This window comes from Xiphophorus hellerii, chromosome 10, assembly GCF_003331165.1.
Source record: "Xiphophorus hellerii strain 12219 chromosome 10, Xiphophorus_hellerii-4.1, whole genome shotgun sequence".
Classification (NCBI taxonomy): domain Eukaryota; kingdom Metazoa; phylum Chordata; class Actinopteri; order Cyprinodontiformes; family Poeciliidae; genus Xiphophorus; species Xiphophorus hellerii.
In genome coordinates, this window is record NC_045681.1 from 3,131,465 (window position 1) to 3,145,196 (window position 13,732).

The following is a 13,732-nucleotide window of genomic DNA, read 5'->3' on the forward strand; positions in this document are numbered from 1 at the left end:
TTATTTCTGAACTTCTTTTCATTGGACATCAAGTCCTTCTCTAGATGTCTCAGAGATTTGTCAGTACAGTTACATTGAAGGAAATGTAATATTTTCATCAACTGCTTTATAAACTGTTTAGTTAAAAGGTTTTATTCAGCAGTCCTGGTAACACACACTAGTCTGGTCTGATGTCGTTGTGGGGTCTCTAGCAGCTGAAGCGAATTGCTGTTTGGCGACATACACACTTTTCTGGTATACAGTACAAGTGAGGACCCCGTTTGAGGTTTCTTTTGGTCAAAATTGTATCTCTTTTTGTGTAACTATAGATCTTGTCTTCCCTCAGTAGCATTGCTCACACCTGGCTTAAGCAGCCATGTATGTTTCAAATCAGGGAATACGATGCAAACATGTTTACAGGTCAAATCTGTGACGTCTTCTTGATAAAAAAACATTTGTACTGGTAAAATGAGACAGAAATTTGAGATTTTTTGAGTAAGGACCACTGCCAAACTGAACCAGAATCAGTTTCTTAGTCAAACATTACATCTGTGATTCATTGACAATGTACCGTGCTAATTGTGAGCTGCATTTCTTTTGATTAGTCAATGGTTTGTGTTTTGTTGTTGTTTAGGTGGCCAATGAATTAGCCCAAATGTTGGCCAGTCTTCTTACAGTATTAATAGACAATTTTTTTCTTTTCCTAAGGTTGACAAAGAACCAAATGTGACTGAGGGTGTCGAGGTTGAGCATGCTGGCTCATCTGATCAAGCTCCACCTAAGTCCAAGTCCTCCAAGAAAAAGGTATTTATTTCTGAACTTCTTTTCATTGGACATCAAGTCCTTCTCTAGATGTCTCAGAGATTTGTCAGTACAGTTACATTGAAGGAAATGTAATATTTTCATCAACTGCTTTATAAACTGTTTAGTTAAAAGGTTTTATTCAGCAGTCCTGGTAACACACACTAGTCTGGTCTGATGTCGTTGTGGGGTCTCTAGCAGCTGAAGCGAATTGCTGTTTGGCGACATACACACTTTTCTGGTATACAGTACAAGTGAGGACCCCGTTTGAGGTTTCTTTTGGTCAAAATTGTATCTCTTTTTGTGTAACTATAGATCTTGTCTTCCCTCAGTAGCATTGCTCACACCTGGCTTAAGCAGCCATGTATGTTTCAAATCAGGGAATACGATGCAAACATGTTTACAGGTCAAATCTGTGACGTCTTCTTGATAAAAAACATTTGTACTGGTAAAATGAGACAGAAATTTGAGATTTTTTGAGTAAGGACCACTGCCAAACTGAACCAGAATCAGTTTCTTAGTCAAACATTACATCTGTGATTCATTGACAATGTACCGTGCTAATTGTGAGCTGCATTTCTTTTGATTAGTCAATGGTTTGTGTTTTGTTGTTGTTTAGGTGGTCAATGAATTAGCCCAAATGTTGGCCAGTCTTCTTACAGTATTAATAGACAATTTTTTTCTTTTCCTAAGGTTGACAAAGAACCAAATGTGACTGAGGGTGTCGAGGTTGAGCATGCTGGCTCATCTGATCAAGCTCCACCTAAGTCCAAGACCTCCAAGAAAAAGGTATTTATTTCTGAACTTCTTTTCATTGGACATCAAGTCCTTCTCTAGATGTCTCAGAGATTTGTCAGTACAGTTACATTGAAGGAAATGTAATATTTTCATCAACTGCTTTATAAACTGTTTAGTTAAAAGGTTTTATTCAGCAGTCCTGGTAACACACACTAGTCTGGTCTGATGTCGTTGTGGGGTCTCTAGCAGCTGAAGCGAATTGCTGTTTGGCGACATACACATTTTTCTGGTATACAGTACAAGTGAGGACCCCGTTTGAGGTTTCTTTTGGTCAAAATTGTATCTCTTTTTGTGTAACTATAGATCTTGTCTTCCCTCAGTAGCATTGCTCACACCTGGCTTAAGCAGCCATGTATGTTTCAAATCAGGGAATACGATGCAAACATGTTTACAGGCCAAATCTGTGACGTCTTCTTGATAAAAAACATTTGTACTGGTAAAATGAGACAGAAATTTGAGATTTTTTGAGTAAGGACCACTGCCAAACTGAACCAGAATCAGTTTCTTAGTCAAACATTACATCTGTGATTCATTGACAATGTACCGTGCTAATTGTGAGCTGCATTTCTTTTGATTAGTCAATGGTTTGTGTTTTGTTGTTGTTTAGGTGGCCAATGAATTAGCCCAAATGTTGGCCAGTCTTCTTACAGTATTAATAGACAATTTTTTTCTTTTCCTAAGGTTGACAAAGAACCAAATGTGACTGAGGGTGTCGAGGTTGAGCATGCTGGCTCATCTGATCAAGCTCCACCTAAGTCCAAGACCTCCAAGAAAAAGGTATTTATTTCTGAACTTCTTTTCATTGGACATCAAGTCCTTCTCTAGATGTCTCAGAGATTTGTCAGTACAGTTACATTGAAGGAAATGTAATATTTTCATCAAATGCTCTATAAACTGTTTAGTTAAAAGGTTTTATTCAGCAGTCCTGGTAACACACACTAGTCTGGTCTGATGTCGTTGTGGGGTCTCTAGCAGCTGAAGCGAATTGCTGTTTGGCGACATACACATTTTTCTGGTATACAGTACAAGTGAGGACCCCGTTTGAGATTTCTTTTGGTCAAAATTGTATCTCTTTTTGTGTAACTATAGATCTTGTCTTCCCTCAGTAGCATTGCTCACACCTGGCTTAAGCAGCCATGTATGTTTCAAATCAGGGAATACGATGCAAACATGTTTACAGGCCAAATCTGTGACGTCTTCTTGATAAAAAACATTTGTACTGGTAAAATGAGACAGAAATTTGAGATTTTTTGAGTAAGGACCACTGCCAAACTGAACCAGAATCAGTTTCTTAGTCAAACATTACATCTGTGATTCATTGACAATGTACCGTGCTAATTGTGAGCTGCATTTCTTTTGATTTGTCAATGGTTTGTGTTTTGTTGTTGTTTAGGTGGTCAATGAATTAGCCCAAATGTTGGCCAGTCTTCTTACAGTATTAATAGACAATTTTTTTCTTTTCCTAAGGTTGACAAAGAACCAAATGTGACTGAGGGTGTCGAGGTTGAGCATGCTGGCTCATCTGATCAAGCTCCACCTAAGTCCAAGTCCTCCAAGAAAAAGGTATTTATTTCTGAACTTCTTTTCATTGGACATCAAGTCCTTCTCTAGATGTCTCAGAGATTTGTCAGTACAGTTACATTGAAGGAAATGTAATATTTTCATCAAATGCTCTATAAACTGTTTAGTTAAAAGGTTTTATTCAGCAGTCCTGGTAACACACACTAGTCTGGTCTGATGTCGTTGTGGGGTCTCTAGCAGCTGAAGCGAATTGCTGTTTGGCGACATACACATTTTTCTGGTATACAGTACAAGTGAGGACCCCGTTTGAGGTTTCTTTTGGTCAAAATTGTATCTCTTTTTGTGTAACTATAGATCTTGTCTTCCCTCAGTAGCATTGCTCACACCTGGCTTAAGCAGCCATGTATGTTTCAAATCAGGGAATACGATGCAAACATGTTTACAGGCCAAATCTGTGACGTCTTCTTGATAAAAAAACATTTGTACTGGTAAAATGAGACAGAAATTTGAGATTTTTTGAGTAAGGACCACTGCCAAACTGAACCAGAATCAGTTTCTTAGTCAAACATTACATCTGTGATTCATTGACAATGTACCGTGCTAATTGTGAGCTGCATTTCTTTTGATTAGTCAATGGTTTGTGTTTTGTTGTTGTTTAGGTGGCCAATGAATTAGCCCAAATGTTGGCCAGTCTTCTTACAGTATTAATAGACAATTTTTTTCTTTTCCTAAGGTTGACAAAGAACCAAATGTGACTGAGGGTGTCGAGGTTGAGCATGCTGGCTCATCTGATCAAGCTCCACCTAAGTCCAAGACCTCCAAGAAAAAGGTATTTATTTCTGAACTTCTTTTCATTGGACATCAAGTCCTTCTCTAGATGTCTCAGAGATTTGTCAGTACAGTTACATTGAAGGAAATGTAATATTTTCATCAAATGCTCTATAAACTGTTTAGTTAAAAGGTTTTATTCAGCAGTCCTGGTAACACACACTAGTCTGGTCTGATGTCGTTGTGGGGTCTCTAGCAGCTGAAGCGAATTGCTGTTTGGCGACATACACATTTTTCTGGTATACAGTACAAGTGAGGACCCCGTTTGAGATTTCTTTTGGTCAAAATTGTATCTCTTTTTGTGTAACTATAGATCTTGTCTTCCCTCAGTAGCATTGCTCACACCTGGCTTAAGCAGCCATGTATGTTTCAAATCAGGGAATACGATGCAAACATGTTTACAGGCCAAATCTGTGACGTCTTCTTGATAAAAAACATTTGTACTGGTAAAATGAGACAGAAATTTGAGATTTTTTGAGTAAGGACCACTGCCAAACTGAACCAGAATCAGTTTCTTAGTCAAACATTACATCTGTGATTCATTGACAATGTACCGTGCTAATTGTGAGCTGCATTTCTTTTGATTTGTCAATGGTTTGTGTTTTGTTGTTGTTTAGGTGGTCAATGAATTAGCCCAAATGTTGGCCAGTCTTCTTACAGTATTAATAGACAATTTTTTTCTTTTCCTAAGGTTGACAAAGAACCAAATGTGACTGAGGGTGTCGAGGTTGAGCATGCTGGCTCATCTGATCAAGCTCCACCTAAGTCCAAGTCCTCCAAGAAAAAGGTATTTATTTCTGAACTTCTTTTCATTGGACATCAAGTCCTTCTCTAGATGTCTCAGAGATTTGTCAGTACAGTTACATTGAAGGAAATGTAATATTTTCATCAAATGCTCTATAAACTGTTTAGTTAAAAGGTTTTATTCAGCAGTCCTGGTAACACACACTAGTCTGGTCTGATGTCGTTGTGGGGTCTCTAGCAGCTGAAGCGAATTGCTGTTTGGCGACATACACATTTTTCTGGTATACAGTACAAGTGAGGACCCCGTTTGAGGTTTCTTTTGGTCAAAATTGTATCTCTTTTTGTGTAACTATAGATCTTGTCTTCCCTCAGTAGCATTGCTCACACCTGGCTTAAGCAGCCATGTATGTTTCAAATCAGGGAATACGATGCAAACATGTTTACAGGCCAAATCTGTGACGTCTTCTTGATAAAAACATTTGTACTGGTAAAATGAGACAGAAATTTGAGATTTTTTGAGTAAGGACCACTGCCAAACTGAACCAGAATCAGTTTCTTAGTCAAACATTACATCTGTGATTCATTGACAATGTACCGTGCTAATTATGAGCTGCATTTCTTTTGATTAGTCAATGGTTTGTGTTTTGTTGTTGTTTAGGTGGTCAATGAATTAGCCCAAATGTTGGCCAGTCTTCTTACAGTATTAATAGACAATTTTTTTCTTTTCCTAAGGTTGACAAAGAACCAAATGTGACTGAGGGTGTCGAGGTTGAGCATGCTGGCTCATCTGATCAAGCTCCACCTAAGTCCAAGACCTCCAAGAAAAAGGTATTTATTTCTGAACTTCTTTTCATTTTGCATCTATTCCTACTCAAATGCTCTGTGAACTTAAAAGGTTGTCTTGATGAAGGATCTCTGCCTAACTGATGCAGAACAAGCTTTGTAGTAGATCCTTACAGCTGTCATTCAACATTTCTTTTGACTAGTCAATGTTTTTTATGTTATTTTGGTGGTCGGTCTATTTGACCAAATGTTGGCTGGCCTTTTGCTTATGGTTTTTTGGGTTTTTTTAAAAATAAATTACATTTTAAAATCTTTACATATTTTAGTTCCCTCATTTCAGACCTGAAAGTGAGCTCCAATTTATAATAACATCAGGACTGACTTCTTGTGAAGTTTGTCCTGGTTCTTGGATAGATTCTACTTGACATTAACCTCAAGATTGCAGTGTTCTGTTTTTTGGTCTACTATCACCTTCCTCACTTTTTCTTTCCATTAAGGATTCTTTGTTATTTATTGTAAACAACCAGCTTCTTTAACATTGACCTTTTGTGGTTTACCCTCCTTGTGGAAACCAGAGAGGGTTTCAATTACCGTCTTCTGTATATCTGTCCAGTCAGTAGTATTGCCCCTACTGACCCAGAGTGTGAGACCATTCTGAACATCATGAAACCTTTGCTGGTGTTTGGAATTAATCTAATGATTTGAGAATAACATTATGGTTTTTGCATATTTAACTTTTCACAACATTAAGATTTTCTGAGCAACTGGATTTTCAGATTTTATTAATCTGTATGGTATAATCTTCAAAATTAACTATTTTTCTTTTTTTTTTTTTAAATCATTGTCTTTCTTTTTTATTCTAGCAACACCTTTCTAGGTCTTCAGCTGATTCCAGCTTTTTGGATGAGGATCACTTGCTCATCCCTAAGTTAAGAAGGACCAAAAGTATTCAAGTAAGTTGCACTAATTTCTAGTAATTATCTTTTTTTTTTTAAGTTCACATTGTGATCATGTGATTTTTATTATTTCTTTCTACATATTTTTATTTTAGATGAAGAAACTTGATTATTTTGAGTCCGATGACCTGTTTGACCCTTCATCAAATGAGAGTGAAGAAGAATATGTCCCTAAAAGTAGTGAAGAATACAGTGAAGACACTGACACAAGTGAAATTATAGAGACTGATGATCAGAAAATTCTTCTTCTCAGACGTTTTAGGAATATTGAAGATTTCACAGCTGCATGTCCCCCTGTAATGGAGCAAAACATTAATAACAATTCTACCAAGCGAGGATTTCAGAGAGGACGTTCACCTACAAAAAAGCGTGAAGAACAAACAAAATACAAAAGGCGACATTTCAGCTCTTCAAGCTGTCACACTAAATCCATAGATATGGCTCGATCAACTGATCATAGTGGAAGTTCAAGTGAAGAAGGTATTTCTGCTACATCAGCACCTGTTGCAGAAGACAATGGCCCTTACTCTTCAGTTGCACAGGATGGATTCCCTAACGCTCCTCCTCTCATACCTGCTGTTGAGAAAAGTAAGAGTGGGTCACGCATTTACAACAAAAGACAGTACTGTTTGTACTGTAAACAGGGATTCATAAAAATTGCGAGGCATTTGGAGCATGTTCATCATGACAAACCCGAAGTTGCCAAAGCCACAGCTTTTCCTAAAGGCTCCAGCCAGAGAAAGTTACATTTGGAACATTTGAGAAATAGGGGGAACTTTGCCCACAATGTTGAGGTACTAAATAGTGGTACTGGAACACTCGTCCCACGTAAGCAACCAAGCACAACATCTGAACCACAAAACTATCTTCACTGTACCTATTGTCAAGGATTGTTTGCAAAAAAAGTTCTCTGGAGGCACATGACCATCTGCAAGTTTAAACCAAACGCTGTCAAGAAACCAGGCAAAACACGTGTCCAGTCTCTTTGTGCCTTTACTGTATCCCCTCCCCCAGGAGTAAAGACAGAGTTCTGGAAATTGTTAAACGCCATGAATCAAGATGAAGTTTACACTGCTGTAAAGTCTGATGAACTCATCATAGAATATGGGCAGCATCTTTACAACAGACTTGGATTTGATGCTTCAAGACATGAGTATATTCGCCAAAAGATGAGAGAACTGGGAAGATTGTTGATTAATTCAAAGAAAACAACCCCCATGAAGACAATTGAGGAGCATGTAAAGCCTGCAAATTTCATGTTGGTTGTAGAATCGGTGAAAGACCTTGCTGGTTTTGTTGTTGAAACAAGCACTTACAAATGCCCAAGTCTTGCTTTGAAGATTGGATATAGCTTGAAAAAGATATCAGAGCTTGTTGAAAGTCGTGCAAATGTACAGGGGAATTCCAGAGCAGCCAAAGATGCTCATGCATTCCAAAAAGTCTATGACTCAAGATGGAATGAGTTTGTCTCATCTGCATCGCTGAGGACACTGCAGGAATCAAAATGGAATGCTCCACAGTTGCTTCCCTTCACTAAAGATGTGCAGACTCTTCATTCGTATCTCAGTGAACAACAACAACGTTTATGCAATGAACTGTCTACAGAAGCATCTCCACAGGCCTGGGCAAGTCTGTGTAAAATCACCCTTACTCAGGTGATTCTGTTCAACAGGCGGCGATCTGGAGAAGTATCAAAAATGCCCCTTTTGGCGTATCTGTCCCCAAATCCCAGTAGTGATCAGGATGATCTAAAAGAGGCTTTATCTGACCTTGAAAAAAAACTGTGTGAACATTTCAGAAGAATAGAAATCAGAGGAAAAAGAGGCCGAAAGGTACCAGTCCTATTGACTCCAGAAATGCAGCAGTCGTTGGATATGCTCATTAGCAAGCGGCAAGAATGTGGGGTCCCTACAGAAAACGTACACTTATTTGCAAGACCATTAGCCATGAGCTCTTATCGTGGTTCTGACTGCCTTCGCTACTTTGCCAGCACCTGCGGAGCCAAAAGACCAGATACACTCACGTCAACAAAACTGAGGAAGCAAACGGCAACTCTTTCTCAGATCTTAAATCTCAGTAATACAGAGTTAGATCAGCTAGCTAATTTCCTTGGCCACGATATAAGAGTTCATCGCCAGTTCTATAGGCTCCCGGAAGGTACCCTTCAGCTAGCTAAAATCAGCAAAGTCCTCATGGCCCTAGAGCAAGGGCGTCTTGCAGAGTTTAAAGGCAAGGGCCTTGATGACATAGCCATTGACCCTGAAGGTACTGATTGTTGTTTTGTTTTCTATGTAAATTTTTTTATATATTATTTTTACTTTTGGTATTGCCACATGTGACAAACTGCTGATCCATTTGTGGTGCTTTTTTTCTTTTTAAAATAATAACTTTATTCACCTCTGTTATACCCATTGCAGAAAGTGTGAAGTTGGACAGTGAGGAAGAGGCAGAGTTTGAGGCTGATGCCAAGGGTAAGTGTTGGATCTTAATTAGGAACGCACGATATATACAGTATACCGTAGAAACGATAGAAATTTGCCCTACAGTAGAAATCTACTGGCTAACCGCAGTAAGCCTTGTTGATGACGTAACCGTCCCGCATGAAAACAAAGCAAGTGGGAAGCAGCGTAGCTGAGACCACAAAAAGGAAGAGCTTGTTAAAAAGGCAGGTGCAAAAAGGTTGATTATCTGGACCTGGTTCGGATTGAGCCACTGGCAGTGCTCAGGAGGAGAGCGCAGATGTTGCGGTCAGACAGCAGACAAATGGGGGATAAATCACACAGGGGATCAGGGCGAATGTACCCCGTTTCTTACCTCTTAGCACAACACCATGCACAGAGTAAAAATCTTGTTGGATTTAAATGACCCCATCTCTTAAGACAGAGGGAGGGTTAAACAATAAAACCCGGAGCAGAAAAATGTAATCTGCAAAGTGCGTGAGAGGAAATGCAAGTGATTTTTAAATGAAACGTGCTTGAATACCAGCAATGCAGGTGACTACAAGTTCCAGTCACAATACTGGGCAGAAAAAAAACAGGATTTGACGCAGACATCCATTACATCAAAGTTTTTCTGTTTCTATATAGATACACTTTTCATTTATTTATTTAACATTGATTTAACCAGGTAGTCAACATTGAGATTATGCTGCTGCTTATCATTGCCGGATCTCCATTAAAATTAGTTTTTTTTAAGGAAGCTCTGGCCATGACAGGCAGCAACATAACAGTTACAAAACATTACATACAAATATCATCCACAAAAATGAGTGTTAAACAGATATGTATATTCCATTCAATTAATGGGATTTTTTTCATTTCTATTGTAAGTCTTCTACATAAACATATCCTGATATATCATTACCACCACCCATCAAAATATATATTGTGATATGAATTTTATGCCATATCTCACATCCCTAGTCTAAATAAGTTTAAGTAAATAAATAAATACATCAGACACTTTTTTTTTAACTTTCGATTTCAGAGGATCAAGTTGCATCCACTGGGGGACAGATGCCAGATATGGACAAGAGAAATGCTCAAACTGACCCTAGAACACCTTCGCAAGCTTTTACAAGCAAGTCACCCAAGAAGGGTAAAGGTAAGTATCCCACCATCTGTCTCTCCCTTCCCAGTAGAATGCCATACAAAAGGCATTGTTTTTCTTAAATGAAAAAAACATTATTTTATGACTTTTTAGTTCATTCTTTGTACATTTATTTTTCTTATGTATTTCTAGATCACAAAGACCTTGTGATCTTGATCTACACAAGATCACAAGGTCTTGTGTACATCTTGAAGATGTACACAATCATCATCAAGATGATTATGTACATCTAGATGATGATTGAAAATGGCAAGAAAACATTGCTATTTTCTTGCAATGTTTTTCAAATTAACATCGATTTAATCAGGTTCTACAAACAAACGTGTTTGAAGAACAGATGAAAGATCTGTAGATTTTTTATTTCAACATGGTATTTCTTTTAGAGATTGTGTTCGTTTTGTGCAAATAGTTGTTAATTATTCATTTAGTTTATATAGATGTATTTCTTACTGTAGGCTCAAGAAGATATTGTGGTAGCAAATGTGTAGTTTTTGTATAAATTAATAGGTAAACTGCAAGAAGGTTCTCTATTGTGCATCTCAAAATATTTTTTTTTCATGAAGATTATTCTATATGTAATTCCAGATTTAGCACTGTCAAATGTAAGAATTACTTTAGATGTTTCCAAATGTATCTTTTTGGCATAATTGAGAAAAATAGCTTTTCATGATGAGCAAGGTACAGGTATTAATAATTGGTTTAGGTGCTGTATTTAACTGTATATGGCAGAAGGGGTCTAATCAGGCATGAGTGTATTTTACAATTTAAAAAACCCTTTAAGTATATTGGTTTGATAATTTTATTTCATCATCTTTAAGTGCTTGCAGTACTTCAGGGCTGTATTTGTTTTACATGTGTTATTAATTTTGGTTTTAAAGGTCGCCAACCATGCAAGAGGAGGACTTGGAATAAAAGGGAGGTCCTTGCAGTCGAAAAGCACTTGATGGCATTCATCAACACCTGTCGAGTTCCAGGGAAAGCAGACTGCGATAAGTGTTTAAAACAGGAACCTGATGCACTTAGACACAGAAATTGGCTGGCGGTAAAGTTTTACGTTAAAAATCGTATAACAGCTCTTAAAAACAAAGTTTAAAAACATTTAATTTCATGCTGCTTTTAGTTACTCAGCCATGTCATAGACATTTCAGTTTGCTGTTGTCTTTTTTTTTTTAATATAGAGATAATAGTATATCTTTTAGTTTTGGCTTTGTTGCAATACCTTTTTTTTACTGACCATAATTTCAATTTGTACTTTTTAAGTTCAATTGTTGGTTTGTCAAACATTTACAGGAAAACAAACCATCCTGTCAAGAGCTTGGTTAAGCAATAAATGTTCATTCTTCAGCATACTTTTTACGCCTTAGTCAATCATTCAGTACATAGAAGCAAAATAAAAAATACCCATCATCCATTTACAGATGCATGAAAAGTAAATATCGGAGTTGTAGATGCTTATGGCTGTGGGCAGGGAGGATTTTCTATATTATTCAGTATTCTAATGGATCTGACGAAGGCTTAGAGTTCAAACATATGAAAGAGGATGATCGGGGTGTCTGTAATGTTTGTATTACAATCAGTCAGTCAATGGGGTTTATTCGCTCAACAAAACTCATTACATCACCAATGTACAAAAACATTGTCTGGTAATAATTCATCTACATAAGTGAAAGGGAGCAGGAAGAACAAAACCTTCAAAGAATCTTTCTTTGAACAATCATCTCCAGAGGATTTCAACAGTAGTCCCCAGAACACAATCAGCCTTCTTTAACAAGTTGTTAAGCCTCTTCAGGTCCCTGACTCTGATGCTACTTAGACAATAGATGATAGCAGAAGAGATGACACTCTCAACAGACTGGTAGAGAAAATTAATCAATCAAGTTTATTTGTATACCACCTTTCAGCAACAAAGCAGTTCAATGTGCTTTATATTATAAGAAGTCATGAAACACAGTCAACAATTGAGAAAACCAGTAAATATTTTACATTTTGTCAAGTGCTGTTATTTTATGTCAAAATGTTGGTCAATGTTTCATTTATTATGGTTCAAAAGCAACTCTAGGAGATCTGCAGTATGTTGCTACAAACATGGAAAGTTCTTAAGAAGTCAGTCTGCTCTGTCCCTTCTGGTAGACAGCTTCACTATTGCATCTCCAGTCCAGTCTGTTGTCCTGGTGAACACATTTTTTTTTGTTTTTACTCCTCCACTTCTTCTCTCATGATGGAAATAGGCTTGACATTTGACACTGTGTCTCCTGAAATCAACAATAATCTCTTTTGTTCTCATTTAAGACGAGATAATTGTTCCCACACCATCACACAAAGCGGTCCACAAGCTCTCTGTAATCAGCATCTTGTCCATCTCCGATATACCAACAACTTCATAACATCTCAGTATCCTGCGGATGACAGCCATCTGACTTTAACTGAAAGTCTGAAGTTGCAGAGTGGAAAACAATGAGAAGAGTACAGTCCCTTGAGGTTTTCCTGTGTTTTGCTGACCACTTGTTTAATGCATAATTCTTTAGTCTTACAAGCGGGTGTTGAACTCAACCTCTTGAAGAATGTGTTGAGGTCATTGCTCTGTCCAGACTTCCATTTATTTGATCCGCCTGCTTGTGATTTTCTTAATTCCTGATATATTGTTCTGATGGACATTTCTGCCGAGTATGTTCCTTTATGCCTTCTTACAGTCTTTTAATCTTAACTTTGAGTTGCTTCTGCATAATCTTGACTAATTTTCTGTCTTCACTAAAGGCTCTTTTTTCAGTTTCAGTTCATTGACGTCATTGGTGATTCATGGAGAAGCATGTATCTCAGTGTTCTGTTGAGGTTCTATTTAAGCAAAAATGTATTTAGTCTTTCCCATTTTGAGGAATGCACTCTGAGAATGTGGTGACATTGATGTTCTCAGAGTGCATTCCTGTCAATGCCCTGAAAACAGTTACACAGGGCTTCTTCAGCTGCCTGTGACCCATCTTCTCACAGTTCTTGTCATTACAGGTTGTTCCTGAATGAGAGGTTTACATTTGAAAAGGTTTTTCTGCAGAAATGTATGCATCATTTTAATCCCTTTATGTAATCTCTTTAAAAGAATAAATTAAATGTAAGAAAGTGGTTCCAGTATGCTGCTCAGTACTAGAATTTAACATATCTTGAGTGGCCACTCAATTTTTTTCTTCATTCCAAAGTGTAGATTTTATTGTGCATTGAGCCATAGTGGCTCTCAAAGCATTTTGAACCTGAAACTGTGCTACAGGTACCAAGAATGTAATAAAAACTAATAAGTGTGTATTTATTACCCCACAAACTACTAAAAACCTGACAAGTCCCCAAGAGTCACGTTCTTATCAAGTTGGGAACTCCAGTTTGTCTTATTGTAAATTTAAAGTGGGATATTTGTTCACTGCCCCTCTGGCATGCTACATGATTTTTTGCAGAGTGGTACTACTTTCAGAAAGGGAGGTTCCCACAAAGCATGGTCTTGTCTTGAGTCCCCAGTAGTGCTTACAAACAAGGCTGTGTGTGTGTGTGTGTGTGTGTGTGTGTGGGCGTGTGCGTGTGTGTGTGTGTGTGTGTGTGTGTGGGGGTGCGTGTGTGTGTGTGTGTGGGGGGGGGGGGTGTGTGTGTGTGTGCGTGTGTGTGTGTGTGTGTGGGGGGGTGCGTGTGTGTGTGTGTGTGGGGGGTGTGTGTGTGTGTGTGCGTGGGTGTGTGTG

At 37.9% G+C, this 13,732-nt stretch overlaps 1 protein-coding gene across 1 annotated transcript; it reads left to right on the forward strand.

The window, feature by feature from the left end:
• The first annotated feature begins 355 nt into the window (after nt 1-355).
• LOC116727202 (uncharacterized) lies at nt 356-11,368 on the forward strand. Its single transcript, XM_032574461.1, has 13 exons — nt 356-399; nt 630-783; nt 1,474-1,569; nt 2,260-2,355; nt 3,046-3,141; nt 3,833-3,928; nt 4,619-4,714; nt 5,404-5,499; nt 6,318-6,407; nt 6,506-8,675; nt 8,828-8,881; nt 9,897-10,013; nt 10,898-11,368. Exons 1-13 carry the CDS (start codon nt 356-358, stop codon nt 11,110-11,112), a joined length of 3,420 nt encoding a protein of 1,139 aa, XP_032430352.1. The 3' UTR covers nt 11,113-11,368.
• The last annotated feature ends 2,364 nt before the right edge of the window (nt 11,369-13,732 follow it).